Below are 23,236 nucleotides of genomic sequence, written 5' to 3'. Positions count from 1 at the left end.
GAATTCTGGGCTGAGGGAGAAGACTGTTTTGAACCTTTTCTCCCTCCTCTCTGTCCAACTCTATCCATCACTGAAACTAGAGAATATGGTTCCAGAAGGTCTTTATGTCTCCTTCCATACCTGCTGCCCTTCCTCGCAAGTCTGAGGTGGACTTCTGAACACCAGCAGGTTGAATCTACAACTGAAACTGAATAAATCAGGCATAGGTGGGAAGTTATTCGTACTAGACCAACCCTGGTTAGAAGATGATTCACAATACCCAGGCTTAGGATTAGCAGTGAGCCAGTTTGCCCAGTGAGGTGGTTTTACAAAGAAACTATAAATTTTTGGTCTGATGTGGAGCTTAAGGGAAAGATCTGAGCAAGGACTCTATCCTTTTGTGACTTGGGACTTGAATTGTGCACGACTCTGGGCTTTTCGGGCTTCCTTGGTGGCTCGGTGGCAAAGAACCCACCTGAAATGCAGGAGACGCGGGTTTGCTCCCTGGGTCAGGAAGATTCCTTGGAGAAGGAAATGTAAACCCACTCCAGTATTCTTACCTGGAGAATTCCATGGACAGAGGAGGCTAATAGGCTACAATCCTTGGGGTTGCAAAAGAGTCGGACATGACTTAATGACTAAAACAACAACAATTGGGCTTTTCCCTTTAAGAGTTCTGTGCTATCAAACCCTTAGAGCAACAGGTGACCCTGAGGAGCAGAGAAAGGAGACAAAGTTTTTACTAAAGTTTAGATTCTGTGCACCTGGGCTTCTGAGAGCCTATTTCATCCACTTCAGTGGCCTCAAGAGCAGAAAAATGACGGAATGAGGCTGACAGGTACATCTCCTTTCTTAGAAGAAAGAGGAGGAAAATAAGAAGTGGCAACGCTTCCCAGATTTAGAAAGTAAAAAGCAACTAATAGGGAATCTGAGATGGTTTGGTGACCAGGAACTTGGGGTCTGTGCCTGAGCCCCACTTCATTTGGAATCACTCTTGGAGGGTTACCTGAAGGGGGACGGATGGGCTGGGGCTGCCAGAGTGCCGAGCACCTCCTGTGGTGAGTTGAACTAGCAGGCTAGAGAACAGATGAAAGGTGAGTTCACCAAACTGGTGGGGCAATGCAGGACAGTGTGGCAAGGATCAGAACGAAGTGGAGCACTACCGTTTTGCTTTTTACTTACTTATTTTTGGCTGTGCTGAGTGTTCACTGCTGCATGGGCTTTCTCTAGTTGCAGTGAGCAGGAGCTACTCTAGATGCAATGTGCAGGCTTCTCATTGTCGTGGTTTCTGTAGTTGCAGCTCCTGGGCTCAGGAGTTGTGACTGTTGGGCTCTAGAGCATTGGCACAGAAGCTGTGATGCACAGGCTTAGTTATGGAATCTTCCTGGACCAGGGATCAGACCTGTGTCCCCTGCATTGGAAAGTGGATTCCTTACCACTGGACTACCAGGGGAGTCCCAGTGGAGCACTACTGTTGATGGGAATGTAAAATGGGGCAGCCTCTCTGGAAAACAGTATAGAGGTTCCTAAAAAAATTAAGAATAGAACTACCATATGATCCAGCAATCTCCTTTTGGGGATATGTCCAAAAGAATTGAAAGTGGAATCTTGCAGAGATTGGCACACTCACATTCACTGTTGCATTATTCACAATAGCCAAGAGGTGGAAGCAACCTAATTGCCCATCAGCAGATGAACAGGTAAAGAAAATATGGTCTATCCAAACAATGGAATGTTATTCAGCCTTTAAAAAAAAAAGGAAATTCTGACACTTGCTACAGTGCATATGAACCTTGAGGACATTACGCTAAGTGAAATAAGCCAATCATAAAAAGACAAGTACAGCATGATTCCACTTATATGAGATATGTAAAGTAGTCAAACTCTTAGAAACAGAAAATATATGTTTTTCTGCCCCTCCCCTCCAAATGGCCAGGGGCTTGGGGGAGGGGAAAGAGGAGCAATGTTGTTCAATGGGTATAGAGTCTTAGAGGATGAAAATGTTTTAGAGACCTGTTGTCTGTCAATGTGCATGTAGTTAATACTACTGTACTCTACATTTTAAAAATGGTCACAATCATAAACCATTTTACCATGCTTTTTACCACAATTTTTTAAAAAAGAGGGAGGGCACCGTAAAATCCAACTATACACGTGCCAGAGGTTAACATACTAAGCCCCTTCAGTCGTGTCCGACTCTTTGTGACCCTATGGCCTGTAGCCCACCAGGCTCCTCTGTCCATTGGATTCTCCAGGCAAGAATACTGGAGTGGCTTGCTGTGCCCTCCTTCAGGGGATCTTCCCGGCCCAGGGATCGAGCCCTCATCTCTTATGCCTCCTGCATTGGCAGGTGGGTTCTTTACCACCAGTGCTACCTGGGAAGCCAAAGGTTAGCTCAGTAACAAAACAAGGTGGAAGCCTGTCTGCTGTGTAGTGGACCCCACATGTATGGTATGGCAGGCTCACCTGTCACATCTCATCAGGCCGCCTAGTCCACCCCAGAACACAGTGTCTGGAAGACCCAAAGCATCATCTCCATACATACTGGCCATTTTCCATGATACCACAGATCAATTTTGTCCTTCCACTATTTTTGCAAATTTTTGTTATATACTTCAATAATAACAATAGTACTAACTAGCATTTACTGAAAACTTAAACAAAGGAAAGACATCATATATATGACAAACAAAGGGAAAACTAACTGTGGTCAGAACCACTCCTGGGGACTTCCCCAGTAGTCCAGTGGTTAAGAATCCGTCTTGCAGTGCAGGGGACCCAGGTTTGATCCCTGGTCAGGGAACTAAGATCCCACATGCCGTGGGGCAGGTATACCCTTGCACCACAACTAGAGAAGCCTGTGCCCCACAAGGAAGACCTAGCACAGCCAAAAAAATACTCAAAATCAAGCAAGAAAACACCCCTGAAAGTCTCTTCAATTGCCAACAATGTGTAAAATATGTGATTTAATGTAAACAACCCTCCTATACAATATTTCTCAGGCATGCTAAAGCATAAGAATTATTGTAGTAGCTCAGAGGAAAGACCAAAAGGAAAGTTTGTATGCAGATATCTGGGCATTCTGCCTTTCAGATAACTGAAATATTCCCAATGGGAAAGGAGGGTGGAAGTGAGTGAAAAATTGCTCCTGACCTGTAGGTTTTTCTTGATTCTCTTTTAATATTAAGACTCTATCAAAAGCCTGCCAGTCGAGAAATTGCCATCAGCCAGGTTCCCTGCAGTGCCAGACCCCATGGCAATGCTGACTTCCGCTTTCTTCAAGCAGCATTCTCAGTCTGAAATTGGGGGTGGGACCTGACTGTTACACAAAGATGAATTCTCTATAGTGCAAACCAGACAGTCTATGTACAGGCACCTGCAATGTAAAATTTGGCAGCTTTAAATGAAATCTCATTAATTTTGGAAGCAGAGGAAAAAACAAACAGAGCTAGGTGTTTTGGGAAGAGAGAAAGTGGAATCCTCATCTTTGATTTTATCTGGGAAACCTAACATTGGAAACTATGTATAAGATGGACTCTAGGGGAAAGGCAGCAATGAGGATCTCAGTTTTATCTGTGTTGTTTTACTTGTTTATTTTAAAAATATAGGTAACGGCATAGCAACACAAGTGAAATAACTAGAGCTACATAAGAAACAGCTCCATAATGGTGAGTAAAAGCCAGATGCAGGACGTGCACAGAATTGGTGAGGTTTATGTACAAGCTAAAAAATGAAAGATAGTGCACTTTGCAAAATTGTTTGGGGATCTGTATGTCTGTAGTCAAAAATATGAAAATATGTGTACAAAGTACCCTCTGAGAGAGTCATTAGTCTGACCTCTAACACTAAGCCCTTTCCCTTCCCTCCCCACCCCACACTTGTAATTGACATTCATTTGCCTGCAATCAGGTATCTTTCAATCCCAGTGCCCACGCCCCGACCTTGCGGGACTGGAAGGACTAGACCTAATTTTTCTTAGATTTCCACTGACTTCTCAAGTTTTTATTCTTGTTTATGAGGGGCTCAACGTGCAGGTCTTGCTTTATATCCCTTTTTGTGTGCACATGGCTTTAGTTGGGCAATTGCGCCTTTCTCCCATTATCGTTGGTAGGGAAGTGAGTAATCAAACTGTCAATTCTAAACTTCAGGGAGATAAGGTCAGCAGCTTGTGTGGTATCAGGATGGCACCCCGCAGAGGAAAAATGACTCTCGGTGGCTCACGTTGTTTTGGGGCTTGTTTGCGTTGCTGTGCAGTTGTAATGGAAAACGAATAAAAATAAAAATCCCAGGGCCCATTTTGGCCAGCGCTTGGGAATCTAATCCCACTGTCCTGGCAGAGTTCCAGCTCAGGTCACCGCATTCTGCTGGCAGAAGCCGTCTTGTGCAGTTTTCAGCGGATGTAACTTTCTGCTTTGCCAGTTTCTCAGCTCCCTGTGCTCCCCACCCTGGGGAGGATGTAGTTCTGCAGAATGATCTCCTCCCCTTACCTCAGTGGGCCTGATCTGGGACCAGGTAATTACCCTGGTCCAGGGACCAGCCACAGAGATATTTGCACCAGTTGAGACCTCTGTGCCTGTGTCTTTCTCTGTGTGCTTCTATGCAGTCATTGACTCGGACTCCTGGCAGGAAAAGTTTTTTCATCTAGTTTCTTTCAAAACTCTATGCGTATATTCCCTCAGTTTGTTTCATAACACTTTGTTATGCAAATTTAAAACGTTTCTTTATCTGAAGTACTTATGAATTTATCTCCCTTCCACACATTTATGCTTTTGTTGCTTCTTTTAATTGCCTCCCCCACCCCACCCCGCCGCTTAACTCTCTTTCCCATACAAAATTGATTGCATTTCAGGGTGTGAGGAACAGCTCCAATCTAACTCTTCTCCGTACACATAATCTTCTATTCCCACCACACTGTTTACTGAATGGTGATTTCTAATTGTATGATTTCTGCAAATGACTTAACCTCTCTGAGAATCAGCCATCAGTGTCTGGAAAACAGAGATGATAATGATACCTACCAGACAGGCTTGTCCTGAGGATGGAGTGAGACAACAACATCACATGCTTGGCAAATAAGGGTCTGATAAATGATGTCTTCTTTTTTGTCTCCTTTCCTTTCTTTTTATCTGTGTCTGCCTATTTCTTTTTTCCAGAATCTTTGTACCTACCACCACTGAAATCAAGCCGGACTAGACCGACCCAAATGTTGTCTATCCCAGATTTTGTATTAGGAAGGCTACTAAACAGAAAGGTTGGGGGAAGTGAGGGATAGGGTGGTAAAAGTGCTTTTCTTGAAAAGACCCATCCTGACAACACATGCACTTTCTTTGCTTTCAAGTCACCAGGCTGCTTCTGTAGCCACCTCTTTCTCCGGTCAGAGAATTCTCTTAGAAGGCTGTTCTTCTGAGGCCTCAAAATGCCCGCCTCTCCAAGCTGCCATGTCAGATCTTTGAGGGGTGGGGGTGAGGGGGGCGGGCGGATGTGATTTCTGAGGCCAAAACTCTATGTGTGGGTGGTTTTATTTGGGGGTCGGATGGAGGTAGAAGTTGGCCATGGGTTTGCTGCATTCCAGGAAGAGGGAGGACTCTGCTCTCCTCTGATGAGTCATGGAAGAGAAATGTATGATGTTTGCAAACAGCTCAGGCCAAGCTTCTTCTTTCTTCTACTCCACCCAGCCCCCATCTAGCAGATTGGACCCACCTGAGAAGTTTCACAAGTTAAGCTTGTGACTAGAGCAGGTGTCCTGTGTCCTACCACCCTTGGAGATGGCAAGCAGCTAAGAGAATGGGAGGCGGTTGTCTTTAGCTCTGAACTCCAGCAAGTGAGACATGAGACAGGACCTTCCAATGGATGTATCGGTCTCCAAACCAGGACAAGATCTGGGTGGTGCCGGAGGACTAATGAACTGACAGGGCTGTCCCCAGGGCACCCACATGAGAGCACTGGACAGGGGGGCTGTCAGCCCCACCTCACAGAGGGGTGGCAGATGGAGAGAAGCCCAGCTGGGAGAAAGGAGCCAAGGGATTGTGGAAAAGAAGGCAAGGCCTAGGAAGTGAGGGGAAGTCTTACAAATGAGAGAAGCCGAGAGCTTCTCCTCTCAGGGGAAGATGAAGGCTGGGCAGGCTGCAGAGGGACCGGAGAGGTGGGGGTGTGCGGGAGAAAATCATTGCTTCGGCATCAGCAGGCTGCTGGAGCCAGGTGGGGCCATGATGCATCGTCCCAGATGGAGTGGATCAGGCTCGTCAGACATGCTTCCCTCTGGATACTCGGTGTCCCCCTCCCTTCCCCTCTCCCAAATCAGAAGAGAATCACAAGGTGACTTGGGAGGGCAGCCAGCCTCCTGGGAGCTTTTGTGAACTATCAGGTAACTCCAGCGGGATCACAGTAGGAGACCTAAACATGCCTCTGCCAGCTCCATTTCCCACCCACCCCCACTTTTTTTCCTATTGTGAGACATCCAGGGAGCGAGCTGGTCAGCTTGGGAACAGAGATCCTGTTCTAGGAATTTGTCCACCGCATTCACAGTCCTTGAATCCCTGCCCGACGGAAACTACCTGCTCACTGTGCTACCACTACTGCTAGAGCAACACCCTGGCGCCCCAGTGGGGAAGGCAGAACCAGAGTAACTCATCACTTAAAATTAAAAATTGCATTTAATCACCGTTCATTTTTCTACCAGGCTCAGGAGGCCCTGTCATCTCCGCATTTTAAGTGTTTTGCTGTTTAAGGTCTGAGCATGTTGCGGGGCGGGGCGGGGCGGGGCGGGGTAGGGTGGGTGGGGGTTGAGGAAGGAGAGGAGAACTTTTGAAATCTTTCCACAAAAATCAAAGAACAAACCGACTGGAGGGGAAAATAGCTGCTATATTTAAACTACATTATCCCATCAGGGAGCTATGGTTTTGAAAACCATTCCACAGTACTTTGGCACTGTGCTGTATGGGTTTCTTTTCCTTAATTTTTTTTTTTTTTAATGGCAACTCCCCCCCCCCCCAGAGCAATAATAACAAAGGAAGTGAAGGGCCTCATTAATTGATGTGGTATATGGACATGTACTGAGCACTTGCCACAGGGCCCCCACACTGTGCTAGGCACTGGGGACACAAGGGACCCTCAAAGTCCTTAAGGCAAGTAAATATCATGAGTTCATTCATCACTGTGCCTGCGTGCTTAGTTGCTCAGTTGTATCTCTGTTGAATCTCTGCAACTCCATGGACTGTAGCCTGCCAGGCTGCTCTGTCCACGGGATTCTACAGCCAAGAATACTGGAGTGGGCAGCCATTTCCTCCTCCAGGGGATCTTCCTGACCCAGGGATCTCCTGTATTCCAGTCGGATCCTTTACCATCTGAGTTACCAGGCAAGCCCAATCACTGTGCATATATCCCTTTTTTTATCTTTTTGACCATGCCATGGCTTATGGAATCTTAGTCCCCCAGCTGGAGATCGAACCTGCACCCCTGCAGTAGAAGCATGGACCTCCAGGGAAGTTCTTGTGCACATATCCTAAATGCATATGATCCCTGCTGTCCTGGAGTTTATAATCAGATGAATAGATGCTAGTGATAAGTGCCGTAAGAGTACTATTCATGTGTTTGTCCCCTTTGCTTTTCTTTCTGCCCCAGATGCTGTTCTTCTCAGCTCTGAATATGCAAATGGATGTAATAATAATTCATGGCTCACTTCTCAGAGAGATGGTCGCCCCACCCAACACACTTGTCATTCTCAGATGACAAGTCCCAGTTAAATGTCAAAGTGAGATAGCTGGGTTTAGGGATCTGAACATACAAATGGACATCAATATTTTGGTGAGGTTTAAACCAATGGACCTATGGTAAGATTCAGGTGGGGAAGAATGCTAAGTACTCAATCACAGGACACTGCACATCTCAGGTTGAGTAGGAGAGGGGGATGTGCATGAAAAGAGCACTGAAAAGGATCAGCCAGAGATATAGAACATAAACCTAAGTTACTATAGTAGAGTTGAGTGACCCCCGAGGGACACAGAATAAGGCACAATTAATTTTCTAGGTGATGAGGTTGGAAGTGATGGAGAGGATCCTTATCAGGGAAGCCCACCCCACTCGGGTGGGGTCTGAGCCTTCATCTTGGTGTTCACCAGGCACACCCAAGCAGCAGGAACAGCCTGAGCAAAGGTTTGGAGGAGCAGATAATTGTCCAGTGTGACAGGAGCTTAGAATTGGAGGGGAGGTTGTGGTGGACATAGGGCAGATGAAACTGAAAGGTACCATGGAAGAATACAGGGTGTCTCCAAACAAGATTTCCAGTGCTCCGTGCTCTTTACCTCTTATTCCTCCCAACCTGTTAGATCTTTGACATTTCTCAGTGAAGTAGACATCTTTCGTTTTGCTAGCCCAACATCTGTTCCTCTCCTTCTGGCAATAGCACCAAGACCTCCCTCTGGGCTATTGTTTTTCAGGGTATGGATCCTGAATTTGCAGCATGTACATCACCTGGGAACTTGTTAGAAATGCAAATTCTTGGTCTCCATCCCAGACCTAATGACAGAATTCTGGAGCACACCACCCACACCACTGTCCCTGCCCCCCCATCCCCCTACGCCCGCTGATACACGCCAAAGCTTGAAAACCACAGCCTTGAGAACTTCTCCCCCGCTCTTTCCGTGTAGTTCAGATGGAGCTGTCCACAGTCCCTGCTTCCAGGGGTGGACACGTGACCCAGAGAAACTATTAGCCCTGTCCTTCCATTGAGAATGCTAAACTTGTGGACTGTAAACTGAAGACACTGGGGCTCTATCTGCTACTACCTGGAGAGAGCTCTCAAGACAGTAAAAAGCAAAGCAAAACAGCACAGTCAAGAGATGGAGAGAGATCCTGTTAGTTTATTTGAGCACCTGGGTCAAACTGTTCTGAATTGGATCTACTTCCCAGTAAGTCCTTTTTTCATATTAACACTTAGCCATCAAAAGAATGCTTATTAATGGGAGAGGGCCAAATTCTGGAAAAGACAATCTGTTAAGTTTGGCAAGTTCTCAAATGTTAAAGCTATAGTTTGTGGGCATGTAGAAAAAGTGGTCACTAGGCACTGACATGTGATCAGTAACACAAGCGACGCCAACCTGGATACATTTCGCTGAAAAGATCACTAGACTGTGGACTGTTGTAGAAAATTTACATAGATCTTAGCAACACATTTGACAGAGTCCTCTCGTCAAGTCCTTATGGACCAGAAAGGTGGACCAGAAAGGTGGGCTAGATAATAATAGTGGACTAACATCCCGTACATCCCATAATTACCTTGAGAGACTTTATGTGTGGCCAGGCCGCTCACGATGTCTGTTCTCTTGCTCTTTACACATCTCCTGTCCAATGAGCACCAGCTTGACGTACACCATACGCACAGGACTGACCTTCCTACATAGTTGCCCGAGCCCCCAGCCTGTGCTGGCTTATCAAAGTGGTGATGAGGAGCATGTCCCTCTGCTGGTTTCCCTGGTAACTAATAAGTCAACCTGACATCAATTTCCCATTCCCCTTGGGAGCAAAGACTGCCACCACGTCCTGCCTGCCATCTGTGGCACACAGGGTGTCGCTCTAGGACCTTGCTTCAGATGTGTAAGCTCCCCTATCCATTAAGCCACAGATGTCTCTGTTGCTGACGCTGGGCTCTTCCTTTGGTTGTAAAGCTGGGCAACTGCAGGCCATGTCAGCCCATGGAGGGCTGCTTAACAATTTACATAACATAGAATGTAATAGCGCAGGCGATTTTGCCTGGCATTCCACTCCATGAGCTTGTGTTCCAGAGTCACTAAGAGACAGCAGATGTAACAAAGTTGGATGGCTTTAATTCCCACTTACCTTTCAGTGTAAACACCTTAGTGTACCAGTTCTGGTCTAGTATATAAACATGTATTTTCCATATGGCATGATCCTCAAGTCAAGCTGACTACATCAGGTGTACAACCAAAATAATGATCTGTATAATAACATGTTACTCAAAATAAGGAGGCAGGAGAGTGTGTTGTAAGATTTTCACTTTCCTGACTTTGAGACCTGTAGTCAAGTTGATTTGCAGCAGTTGACAGAAGCCATGCTTATCAAAGTTGTGTGTAACCCAAGTTGAGGCATACAGCTAAAACATCCCTTAAAGATGAAGACTCCAAAGACCACAGTGGGCTGCAAAGATGGGCCAAAGTGAACAGGAAAACATCCCATTATAGTCAGAGTTCAGTACCTGGGTTAAAAATGATCAACAGTGCAAGTTAGACGATGGGAAGATTAAATGACTGCAGTTTATATACACAGGACTCATTTTTTAATTGATTGTTCACACAAATCAACAATGTGCAGGAGAAAGCATGGAAACAAAGGTGGACAGTGATGACTCCACTGCGAGATCCTGTCTTCAGTGCTGTCTTCAGGGTGTCTCCACAACAGGATGACAAGGATGCTGAGGGGTTGCCGACTCCTGCTATACACATCACAGCTCAGAGATAGAGCGGTTCTTTTTACCTGAGAGAAGAGACTCACAGAGCACGATAAATACCTTGAAATATTGGAAGGGATCTCACACAGAGGAGAGATTAAACTTATTCAGGGTTACTCCAGAGGGTTAAATAAGAGCCAATGTATAGAAGTTGTTAGTGGGAGGTGGATTCAGCCCAGAATGAAACTGCTTTAATGATTAGAGCTGTCCAAATATGGAACAGACTACCTTTTACATCTCCATTGTCTCATGGGAGGGTTGCAGAGCGTTGGGAGGTTGGCATGTCATTTTTTTCTACTGGGCCTTTTCTGTTTACCTAGCTTTTTTTTTTTTCCTTCTTAATATTTATTTATTTGGCTGTGCCGGGTCTTAGTTGCAGCAGATCCCTGGGTCGGGAAGATCCCCTGGAGAAGGAAATGGCAACCCACTCCAGTATTCTTTCCTAGAGAATCCCATGGACAGAGAAGCCAGGGGCTACCATCTACAGGGTCCCAAAGAGTTGGACACGACTGAAGAGACTTAGAATGTACACATGTGGGATCTTTAGATGTGGCATGTGGGATCTAGTTCCTCAACCAGGAATCGAACCTGGGCCCCCTGCATTGGGAGCTTCCAGTCTTAGTCCCTGGACCACCAGGGAAGTCTCTACCTAGCTTTTTAAACCAGCCTGCCTACTACCAGCTTCCCAGGTGGCACAGTGGTAAAGAATCTACCTGCCAATTCAGGAGACACAGGAGATGCCGGTTCTATCCCTGGATTGGGAAGATCCCCTGGAGTAGGAAATGGCAAACCATTCCAGTATTCTTGCCTGGAAAATTCCATGGACAGAGGGACTTGACGGACTATAGTCCACGGGCTCTCAAGGAGTCAGACACATCTGAGCACATATGCCTACTACCAGCTAATATCCTCCTTTATTCATTCCTTTGAGGGTCTTTGATCAAATCATGCATCTTTCTGAATCACAGTTTCTCTATTTCCTCTCCCTGCCCCCAACTGATTGAATATACCTACAGCCCTTGATTAAATAAATAAATATATATATTTACTATATATATATTATTTTATATATATAGTACAGCTGACTCTTGAACAACACAGGGTTTGGAGTGTCCACCCTTTATGAGGTTGAAAATCTGACTTGGCCCCCATACACAGTTCCTCCACATCCGTAGTTCCAAATCCAAGGATTCAACCAACCACAGATAATGTAGTACTCCAGTATTCACTATAAGAAAAAAAGCTGAATATATGTGGACCCACACAGTTCAAACCTGTGTTGTTCAAGGGTCAACTATTTCTAAAACCCATTCTTACTTTGCTTAACCTTATTAACAAGAAGTATGTGTATAAAATCCATTGAGCATAAATTGATTTCTACTTAAGAGTAACTGGATCTTTCTGCCTTTGGAAGGCTATGTTTTGCTAAATTTTGGCAACCTCTAAACAACATATTTTAGAGACACCAATGGGTTGAGGAACCAAGGGCATAATTGGTATGTGACATAGAAAGGGCCAAGCCCAGGCTTAAAAGCACACTGTTTCAGTTTAAGGGAACACAGACAGTTCCTGACTCATGATGATTTGAATTATAATTTTTCGACTTTATGATGATGTGAAAGCAACACATATTCAGCAAAAGCTTAATTTTGATCTTTTCCCAGGCCATCAATACACACTATCACCCTCTCTTAACATGCTGAGCAGCAGCAGCCAACTGCAGCTCCCAATTAGCCACACAGATCATGAAGAGTAAACACTGATACACTTAAAGCCATCTTGTTTTTCACTTTAAATAAATCACATGAGATATTCAACACTTTATTATAAAATAGATTTTGTGTTAGGTGATTTTGCCCAACTGTAGGCTAATGTGTGTTGAGCACGTTGAAGGTAGGCTAGGCTAAGTTATGAAGCCCAGGAGTATATTATGTGTATTACATGCATTTTTGACTTATGACATTTTCAGCTTATGATGGGTTTATCAGGACATAATCCCATGGTAAGTTGAGGAATAGCTGTATTCCAACCTCCGGGAAATAGAAGACTTGTAAAGAACAGTCTGGTAACACTACCAATATGAACTTACACATATGCTCATCTCTGAGAAACCTATAATGCTGCTTCGCTTTGTTTTCATTTGCTTTAAACCTAAGCTTCACAGTCATTCACATGAGGCAACAGGGCTTCCCTGGTGGTTCAGATGGTAAAGAATCTGCCTGACATGTGGAAGACTCGGGTTCTATCCATGGGTCAGGAAGATTCTGGAGAAGGTCATGACAACCCACTCCAATATTCTTGCCTGGAGAATTCCATGCACAGAGAATCCTGGTGGGTTACAGTCCGTGGAGTCACAAAGAGTCAGACACAACTGAGCGACTAACACAACCACCTGTTTATTTCACTAATTGGAAATCAATAAACTTGAGTTCAGCAAAAACTTGCTGGGGCCCTCCCATGGCCCGGCCCTTTGCAAGTCATTGATAGATTAGGGATGGTGGGAACTCTGTCATTCACTCAAAACAGTAGGCATTCTATAAATGATAGATACCAGGGGTCTTCTTCATCCTAATGATGGACAAGCTAGACAAGCTCCTGTCCTCATGGAGCTTACATCCTAGTAGGAGGAAACAGGCAGTAAACAGCTAAGCAGAAAACACATCAGTGGTAAGTGCTGTGAAGAAAATAAAAGAATGTGATAGCCAGTGTGACCAGGGAGGGTAGCCCTAGCCCTTTACGGTAGTCAGTCAAGATATCACTGAGGAGGTAACATGTAAGCTGAGATCTGAAAGATAACATGGAACAAGGAGCTCGAAGATCTGGGGAACAGCATTCAGTACAAAAGCCCTGATCAGGAGCCTCTCAAGAAGCAGAAGTGCTGACAACTCCAAGCAGAGACTGAGCCGTGGATCCAAAGTCAAATGCTCAAGATAATTTCCAGACTGAGAAGGTTAACAATCCTCTTGCCTTTCTACCCTCACTGGGGTGAGGCAGAATGGGTAAGAAGTGCAGCAGACCTGGTCTGAGTAAGAAAAGAACCCCCAGCCCTCCATTACCACACCCCCACCATGCAATCACCTGTTCCTCCTGGAGGAGGCTCCATTCCTGTGACCTAACCAGTTTCTACCTTGTTTCTCTTAGTGCACTGCCATGCACTAGAATTTTTGTTTGTTTGTTTGGTGTAGGGTTTTGTTGGTCCTTTTCCAAGTATCAATCAAAACTGCATACCAGCCTCCACACCTTGGAAATAATTAAATGACCTGCCTGATTTTTTTCAACCCGGTAATGCACTGTGATTTGCATCTGTTAAAGGACTTTATCTTAGCTGAGGTGATTTTTGTTCTGCTTTGGCTGGTGTGGATGGTACATCATAGCCAAACACAAAAGCAGACTACATGCTTCATCCTGCCGCACAGTCCCTTAAGAAAATTGCTCTGTGATGCGAATATGTTCACCTTTTGCTCCTGAACTCAATGCGAAGGTCTTTTTACCTGTTAAACAGTCTATTTATTTATTTGCCTGCACCGGGTCTTAGTTGCAGCATTCTGGATCTTTAATTGCAGCGTGGAGGAATCTAGTTCTCTGACCAGGGATGGAACCTGGGCCGCCTACATTGGGAGTATGGAGTCTTACTTAGCCACTGGACCATCAAGGAAGTCCCACTAGTCTAATTTTTTTATATTAGCAAAATTCTCTTTATCTTGATGCTACATAGTTTTAAAAAATGTTTTACTTTTTAACCTAGAATAGTTAATTTACAACGTTTTGTTAGTTCCAGGTGTACAGTTAAGTAATTCAGTTTTATAGCTATATTGTCAGATTCTTTTCTCATATAGGTTATTACAGACTATTGAGTTCCCCGTGCTATACAGTAGGTCTTTGTTGACGCAGGTTTTATGCAGACCTCTAGAGCAAATATCTGAGGTTTAAGAGCAGACTTTGGATTAAAGTCCCTTTTTTCTGCTACCAAGGAGAGTGGGAGTCTAGAAAATAGCCTGATCTTAATGTCCAAGCGACGCACCTTCTAGCACAACTCTCGCTTATTTAACAGTTACAATAGTGTAATCTGTGACTTCTGCGTATCAAAGGCTGTGTGGGATATTAAAGATAAAACCTCCTTCTTCCTCTCCCCAGAGTGGGATTCCCTCTGAGCACAGAAGGCGCTGAGGTAGGGCTGGTTATTTGCATGCGGTGGAGCTCTCGGCAGGGGGTGTGGGATGCGGTGTTCCCGAAGCGACAGATGAAGGATTTTGGCCGCGTGGGATGTGAACTGCGGAATTCCTCTCCTCGGTTCGTGAGAGGGACTCTGAAGGATATAAGATTAGGGACGCAGAGCGCGACCCTGGGGGCGGAGGGCGAGGGAGCGAGCCAAGGACACCAACCCTAGCACGCTTCCGGAAGCTCTCCGCCGACCGAGTTCGTAGGTTCTTCGGCCTCGCCTTCCCGGTCACCCCCAACTCGAGGCCGACTCGGAAGGGCAGGCAGTTCCCTAGGGGCAGCGAGTGCAAGAAACGCACCGTGAGCCCTCCACCCTCCTGGGTTCTACGTCTGCAGGTGGTTGAGCGGGGTAGGAATCGCGATCCTCAGGAGTCAAAAGGAGGCCATGGACTCGCACTCCTCCGAAGAGACGGCCGCAGAGTGCAGTGCGCGGGCGCAGCGCGCTCAGGCCTCGATCCGGGTTCCTGGGGGCGGTGCGCGGGAGGGGGCGGGGCTTGCGCGGCCGCGTGGGCGCCAGTCGCGCGGGAGGGAGGGCGCCGGAGGGAGGGGGCGGGGCCGCGCCGCCCGCGCCGCGCTGGGCCCTCTTGGCCAATGAGCGGCGTCCACATGCCGCGGCGGCGGCGAGAGGGGAGGCAGCCGCGGATAAATGCTATTAGAGCAGCCGCCGCGGAGCCGTCCCCGACGCCACCTCCTTCTCCGCCGCAGTTTCCTCAGCTACTGTCGGGGGTGCAGAGCTGAGGGGACTAGGCGAGCGCTCCGCGCACCATCCCGCCGGCTCGCCTCCCTCGCTCGGTTCCGCTCTCAAGGGTCGGCTGAGCACCCCGTCCTCCGGTCCGGGCGGGGCTGAGAATCACCACAGGAGAACGGGGAGGGGGCTTCGGGGCCGCGGCCTGCACTCCCGGCGGGCGGTTGGGGGTGAAGGAGGCCCTCCCTTCTGACGAGGGGAGGGAGGGTCAGGAACCCCCCCCCCCCCCGCCTGCCCACCGTCCAGCTGTGCCCGGGGCGGGCACCGGCGAGGGCCGGACAGCAAGAGGGGCGGTTGTCTGGGGGAGGGGGCGCGGGGTGATTCAGCGCCCGACGAGGCGGAAGCGGCCGGAGGAGGAGAAGGAGGGGGAAAGACCAGTCCGCGCCTGGGCGCCCGGGGTGGCACGAGCCCGCGGCCCGAGTGCGAGGCGGAGGCGAAGAGGCCGCGGGGACTGGAGGCGAGGCCGGCAGGGCCCCCGCAGCCATGGAGAACGCGCACACAAAGACGGTGGAGGAAGTGCTGGGCCACTTCGGCGTCAACGAGAGCACCGGCCTGAGCCTGGAGCAGGTCAAGAAGCTCAAGGAGAGATGGGGCTCCAACGGTAGGTGCCCGGCGCCGGGGCTGCAGGGGCCCCGCGCGGCTCGGCGCGGGCCCGAGAGCCAGGAAAGATGGCTGACCGGGCTCCACCTCGTGGGTTTCGGCTCCGCGCCCGCCGAAGGCTGCAGGCGACGGGTTGAGCCCGCGCGCCGGCCCCGCGGGAGAAGGGTTGCAGGCTGGGGGCGCCGGGGTCGGGTCTGCGCCTCGTCTTGACATCCGCGTGGCTCCAGCCCTTGACCTTTTACCGCACGCTGCTAGCTCGGCGGCTCTTCACCAGCAGCAGCTGGCCACGGCGGAGGGAGGGATGAGCCTCCTGCATCTGGGTTGAGCCCTGCGAGACATTTTCTCGTCCCTAGCCGGTTTATGAGGCGTCGCTGTAGTTGAGAATGCCTCTGACCGTTCTCCTACTACCCAAAGTTACACATCTGGCAGAAGTGATGACAGGGCTGAAATGACTCCTTGTTTCAGAAACCGTGCTTAGGTATTGATGAAATTTCACGTTTCGGAGTAGATCAGTACAAGAAGTACTGCATACTTTCTTGGGGCAGCATTTTGATATGGTTTCTATTAAATACGGTTGAATGTTCATATATCTAGGTGCATCTTTCAAAGACAGTGGTAATTTAGTAATTCTTTTTGGAAAGACAAGAGTGCTAAATTTTTTTTCTTTTCCACGTTTCGGAGTAGATCAGTATAAGTACTGCATATTTTCTTGGGGTAGCATTGCGGTATGGTTTCTATTAAATACTGTTGAATGTTCATATATCTAGGTGCATCTTTCAAAGACTGATAATTTAGTAATTCTTTTTGGAAAGACAGAGTGCTAAAATTTAATTTTTTTTTCTTTTCCTTCTCGACACGTTGCCTGATGAATTTCTACAGAGTTACCGGCTGAAGAAGGTAAGTAATGTTAACATGTTTTTTCTCCCCCCTCTGTATGCTGATCTTAAGATGACATTTACAACAAATATGTTTCTTTCTAACAGGAAAAACCTTGCTGGAACTTGTGATTGAGCAGTTTGAAGACTTACTAGTTAGAATTTTATTGTTGGCAGCATGTATATCTTTTGTAAGTATAAAGAAATTTCTTTACTCTCCCCAAAGTTGAGACTATACCTTAGATGAAAAAGCAGGAAACAGCTGTCTATTGAGTGAGAACATTTTATTTGGAGATTTAAGCTGTGTTTTCATGTTTTTGGTTTTTGGTTTTTTTTTAAATACTCTAGGTATTTGAAAATTATAAATAGAACACGCCATTCCTGTACAGAAAATAAATGAATGCCTGACATTTGCAGTGCGCTTAGAAATTGTTGCCAAATGTGGCAAGCAGGGTCTTTATAAATTCTTGTGGTTTATCAGTTTTTAATATCAAAAAGTTCCTTATTGGAAGGCTTTTTCTGTTTTGGGTTCTTCCATTGTGTAAGATCATACTAAGATGATGTTGGGCTCTTTGTAGTCTGTAAATAGAACTTACAAAAGGAATATTCCAGTTGCTCTCCCTTCCTGGTAATGGCAAGGTGACAGTTGTTTCTGACAGTGACAAGAATGATGACGGCAGTGATGGCACCACTGTTGACCAAATTTGGTCACTGACCTTTAGGGTAGTATATTTATCTAAATTGGACCCCCGTCTTGAGTGGCTCCTAGGTTGAGAGAACAAGGTTTAGTACAACTGGTTCTAGATCTTAAGAGAAAAAAAAACATTGTTTTATCATGTTCTGTGTGTGCTTACCCGCTTGAGTCCTGTATGGTTGCTAAGAAACTGGTGAAATGCAAAGAACAGCAGAAGAAAGGTGATGGACATTGAAAAGGATAATTCTAGATTCCTACAGTTTTTTTTCCTGTTCAGCATTAATGTTTTATTGCGTTTTTTTCCTCATGAGCAGTGGACCTCCAAGTTTTCCTAAAAATGGTCATGAGTAGGACACAGATGTTCTTAATCCTAACAAGAGATGCCTTTTGTTCTTTAAAGTACAGTTTTTTATTCTTATAAAAACCAGGATGAGAAATATAACTTTTTTCAGGCTTTGCAAACGACGCAACTTCAAGGTTTCTTTTTTGTGTGTTTGTAAAAGACGCATGCAAGCCTCAGGGATCTACCTCAGTCCTTATTGACAGCCTTACCCCAGAGGGCTATTTTGAGAACTAAATACATGAAGCAATGAGCATTTGTTTACTTTAGGTAAAGGGAAAAAATTGGCAAGAGGTGAGCTTTTTTGAAATTTCTGACTCAAATTCTGCAATAAGACTGAAATATATCATGCCATGTTAGCCAAGTGATGTGTTAGCCATTAATAATTAATTCCTCACAAATGTCTTCTATGGTTTTCATTGAAGAAAATTAAGAGAGTATCATAGCAACTTATACGGCATTCTGAGTTAATCACTATATTGTATATGTGTCTGTTTGTTCTTGGTTAGTTAAAAGAAAATTCTCAGTTAGTGGCTGGTGCTTTACCAATTCAAAGAAGTAGTGCTATTTAATTAGTTTCAGTACATTGTCATGGGACAAAACAACTAATGTGTTTGAGCTAGTATAATGCTTGTGTTTAAGCTGGCTATGTTATGTTAAAATAGTCTCAAGTTTTGCAGTTTTGATACTGGGCTTCAGTAAGGTCATTGGGAACCTCTTAGAAGTTAATCGGGTGCTATATACAAGCCAAAGATTAAATTAAATTTTTATTGAGATATTTTGTGTGTGTGATTTAAGGCAGTGTTGGAACATCAGTGGCATTATTTCCACTAGACAGGCTATTGACTGTTGGGGTTGTATAGAATCTCGAGTGGCCAGTTTTGAGTGACTTTATACTAATACTTTGCATTATGAGGTAGTTTTTACTTTACTTTGTTGTTTTGGCTCTGCCTTAAGTCTTGGGGGAACTTTAGTTCCCCAATCCAGCCATGGTAGTGAAAGTGCCGAATCCTAACCTCTGGACCACCAGGAAATTCCCTCAGATGGGTTTTTATTTTATTTTTATTTTTTTTATTTTTTTTTTTAAATGGGTTTTTAAATACATGTTTTAATTTTGTTGTAGGATGTTGACTTTTTATAGCTTCATAGGTCTGTATTTCTCAGTTGAAGTTTGAGTTACCTTTTCGGTAACTACATGGAATTATTGCTTAAGAAATGAACTGTGTTATGTTTTTATTTTATGGGCTGCTAGACAGAAAAAAGTTTGGGCTTCCCAGGTGGCTCAGTGGTAAAGAAGCCACCTGCCAAGCAGGAGACCCAGGTTCAGTCCCTGGATTGGGAAGATCCCCTGAGGAAGGAAATGGCAACCCACTCTGGTATTCTTGCCTGGAAAATCCTATGGACAGAGGAGCCTGGTGGGCAACAGTCCATATGGTTGCAGAGTTGGACATGATTTAGTGACTAAAGAAACAGGAAAGTTTACACGTTTATTGTTTAGGAAGTACTGTAATTTTAATTTGCTTTGATTTGTTTGATGAAGACATTGCGGATATAAACCTGTTGATTTTCTTCATGGGGATTGGGACTATTGCTGCATTGTACTTGACCTTTTCGTTCCACATTTCTTTTATCTGTGAAAAGAGCAATGAATCTTTTGTGATAATCATTTGATTCCTATGAGCTTCCCTGGTGGCTCAGACAGTGAAGAATCTGATTTTGTTGATTCTGTTCGTTTATCAGGCAAAACAGTAAAAAGTACATGTTCTTTTGGAGAAGCAAATAGGTTTATAATCAATACATGATGCATTATCAGGTTCTACTCAAGAAGTACTAGGCTTTAGTGACATATTTCAAATATCAAATTAAGTAGTAAACTGTTAACCAAAGTTAATATTTTGCTGATGCAGAAAGTAGGGAACAGCATTAATGTTTTACACTTGTGACCTGTAGGGATAAAGTTTAACTTGTCCCTTGGGTTGGAAGAAGTGAGCTGTGTGTCTTCATTGCATATGAAGTAACATTAGAAATTCCTTGACATTTAGTACCTTCCTTTCTTTTCACTTTTTGTTTCTATCCCCCTTGTCCACCAACTTTGCCCTTCATGTAACACATCATGATTGCTTAATTGGACTGCCTGTTTGTTTCTCTCTTCACTGCTTTGTTAGGAATTGAGCATCTTAGGTACATAGCACGAACACTGGGGATACAGCTTGGAAGGAAATGCAGTATCTTACATGGAGCCGACATTCTAATGGAGACAGATAAAAAAGTAAAATATTTAATAATCTGTTGGATTGGATATAGTGCTGTGGAGAAAAAGTGGGTGAGGAGGGTGGTGGCGGAATGGGGGACCATGTGGAAAGAGTGCAGTTTTCAAATTGGGAAGTCATGAGAGGCATCTAAGGTGATGGTTACCTGAGGGAAGTGAGCATGAGGACTATCTGTCTCATTTGTCTGAATTATGTTCTCTGTGGTAACACAATTTGCATAATTTTTTATTTCATCCGAATTTCCCTATCTCAGCTACTTAGATTGACCCTAAGATGCTAATTAAGCTTTCTTAGTCCAAGACACTTCTCAACTTTGGTTTATATTTGAATAATTTGTCTTTCCTACTGAAACCTTTGAAGGGATTATTAATTCCTTTTAGAGCCTAGGTTAGTGCTTTTGTTAAAAGAAATACCTGGATGAGTTTGTGTTGGTAGCATTTTCGAAATACATGAAATTCATTTACTTTGCTTTTCTCAGTAAGATATATTCAAGAAGTATTTGATAATGTAGTGATTTGAAATTTTTCCTGTGCTTTAATTATTTGGAAGGATAAAATGGGCAGTTTACTGATTGGTTTAAGTAATTTATTTAGAGCCTGTCTTTAAAAGATGGTTTGAAAAGTGAATGTCTATGGGGTTTTTGTTTTATTTTAAAAAAGATTGTATTCTCAAATCTGGAAATATTGTGTTTTCACATGAACTTAGTATCTGGATTGGTAGAGAATATATAGTCTAATTCATAGCATTCTTTTTTGAAAAAATTATTTATTTTTAGTGTATTGTCATTGCTCTTTGGGGACTGGGGGGTGGGGAGCTTTCTCTAGTTGCGGTGAGCGGGGGTTACTCTCTAGTAAGGGCTTCTCATTGCAGTGATTTCTCTCTTGCGGCTCCCAGGCTCTAGAGCACAGACTTAGTTACTCTGTGGCATGTGGAATCTTCCCGGATCAGGATTCAGACCTGTGTCTCCTGCATTGGCAGGCCGATTCTTCACCACTGAGCCACCAGGGAAGCCCCCATACTATTCTTATAATAGCTGATTTTTCTCTCCCCAGGTAGTTGTTGTAACACTTATCGGTGATACTTTCTTGTGAAGTGTTTAGTTTCTGTTTTTTCTTTCTAAAATTTTTGATACAGATTTTTCCTTCATCTAACAAGTGTTTGAGTGCTCAAATGCATTGCAGATTTCTGAGGAGACAAGAATGCAGACCTGGTACATGTTTTAGGACCCTCAGTCCTAAGAATGTGCTTATCTCTCATTTTCTTTTTACAGTCTTGTTAAGAGCTCTGCATATTACTCTGACTTGTAGATAATTGAGTCACACAGTACCATGACCTAGTTTATATCAGAACATGTCTTTTTAACTTGGATTAAATTTTGCTTAATTAAATCCTGCTCTTTGACATTTTTGGCTCTACCATCAGAAGTTACTGTTGCGATCAGTCTTATAGATAACAGAGAAGGTACGCTATCCTATCTAAAGTTAACCTCGCTAGGGAATTTCCCTGGTAGTCCAGCACTTTAGGGCTTCCCTCATGGCTCAGACAGTAAAGAATCTGCCTGCAATGCAGGATATCCGGATTCAAACCCTGAGTAAGGAAAATTTCCTAGAGAAGGGAATGGCAACCCACTGCAGCATTCTTGCCTGGAGAATTCCATGGACAGAGGAGTCTGACAGGCTACAGTCCATGGGGTCGCAAAGAGTCGGACACAGCTAAGAGACTAAGCACACACAACGCAACCAGTGCGCTCACTGCTAGGGCCTGGTTCAATTCCTGGTCAGAGAACTAAATAAATAAAGTGACCTAGCAAGTGATTACTTTGAATGGGATTGACAAGTTTGAAACTTTTGGTCTTGTTAGATCTGGATAATGTAAGCCCCAGAAGTACTCTTACTGTATTAATGGTGAAAAGCAGGGAAAGGAGAAACACTGCCTAAAATGATTCTACAGCAGTCTTTCCAGGTCCTTTTGATACTGTGGATGAGTTAGTTACCTTCTTGCTCTGTGTTTAGTTCATATACTGCTAGGTAGGGACTTGTGTGAGATTTGTTTATTTATGAATCTGTATGCAATAAATATTTGGTGAGCATCGCCTATATGCCGGAGACTCTTCTAGGACCCTGTGGATAGAACAGTGAACAAAAGGAAATACAAACAGATAATCCTTTATATTCAACCTGTTCTCAATAAAGATTTTTTAGAAACATTTCCTCTCCCTGCCTCTGTATATTTTGTGTAATTTCTGGTAAACCGTAATTATGAACTGACTGTACTGTAATGCTAAAAAGACATAATAATGTGTCATCCAGTTTCCCTCTCCTTTTCACTACGCCTTCCCAAACTCATGAAGTCTTTTCACTTCTCAGCAGCATCTTCCCATTTACACAAGAGAGATTTTTTTTTTCAATTAAACAAAACCATGAAGGACTACACAGTGTGGTTTGAACATGATTGACTGTATTGATTCTTAGGAGTAAATGAAACATGGTTCATCTTTATTTTAAGTTATAGCACTTAATTCTTTGGGTTGTGGGTTTCAGAATATTCTTTGAAGTGTTTAGCAAATTGGTAGTTGTGAACGTTAAATAGGTCCAGCACTATCCTTCCACATTTTGCCCACTAGTTCCTTATCAGGCAATAATCACACATTGGACAGAACCTTCAAATAACCGAATGCCTGTGTTTCTTCCACATAAACATTTAAAGTCACATAGTGGAAGAAAAGGCTACTGCATAATACAGATGAGGGCTGTTGCATTACTGATGAATACTACTTGTGCAAAGGAACCACACATTTCTTGAAAAGTAGAAGCTGCTTGCTTGCCTGAGTCTTTGCCTTTGCTCCAGTGGATATGGAATATTGCTTTAAGTTTGTTCCTCAGGCCTAGCTGCCAAGAGGGAAATTCATACTCACTTTAACAAGGTGTGAAGCTTATCTTACAGTTGCTAATGCTTCACTGACCTTTTGGAAAGGTCCTTGCTACTCTTCAAGTTGAGCCATTTTTCTCCCCCAAGAGCTAATTAAGTTTCTTATTTCTGATATGCTCTCCTTG

The 23,236-nt window shown here is 44.6% G+C and overlaps 1 protein-coding gene across 2 annotated transcripts in view; it reads left to right on the top strand.

The window, feature by feature from the left end:
- Positions 1–15,210: 15,210 nt before the first annotated feature.
- ATP2A2 (ATPase sarcoplasmic/endoplasmic reticulum Ca2+ transporting 2) overlaps positions 15,211–23,236 on the top strand; it is a 57,631-nt gene continuing 49,605 nt past the window's right edge. For both annotated transcript variants that reach the window (XM_043901878.1, XM_043901877.1), the window contains exons 1-3: positions 15,211–16,005; positions 16,884–16,901; positions 16,988–17,070. In XM_043901878.1, the coding sequence (XP_043757813.1) occupies positions 15,888–16,005; positions 16,884–16,901; positions 16,988–17,070 (219 nt within the window). In that variant the 5' untranslated portion in view covers positions 15,211–15,887. The remainder of the gene's footprint in view (positions 16,006–16,883; positions 16,902–16,987; positions 17,071–23,236) is intronic.

The sequence above is a fragment of the Cervus elaphus genome, chromosome 5 (genome assembly GCF_910594005.1).
Source record: "Cervus elaphus chromosome 5, mCerEla1.1, whole genome shotgun sequence".
Classification (NCBI taxonomy): domain Eukaryota; kingdom Metazoa; phylum Chordata; class Mammalia; order Artiodactyla; family Cervidae; genus Cervus; species Cervus elaphus.
The sequence above is the reverse complement of the archived record's forward strand: the minus strand, read 5'-3'. Positions and strand labels throughout refer to the sequence as shown.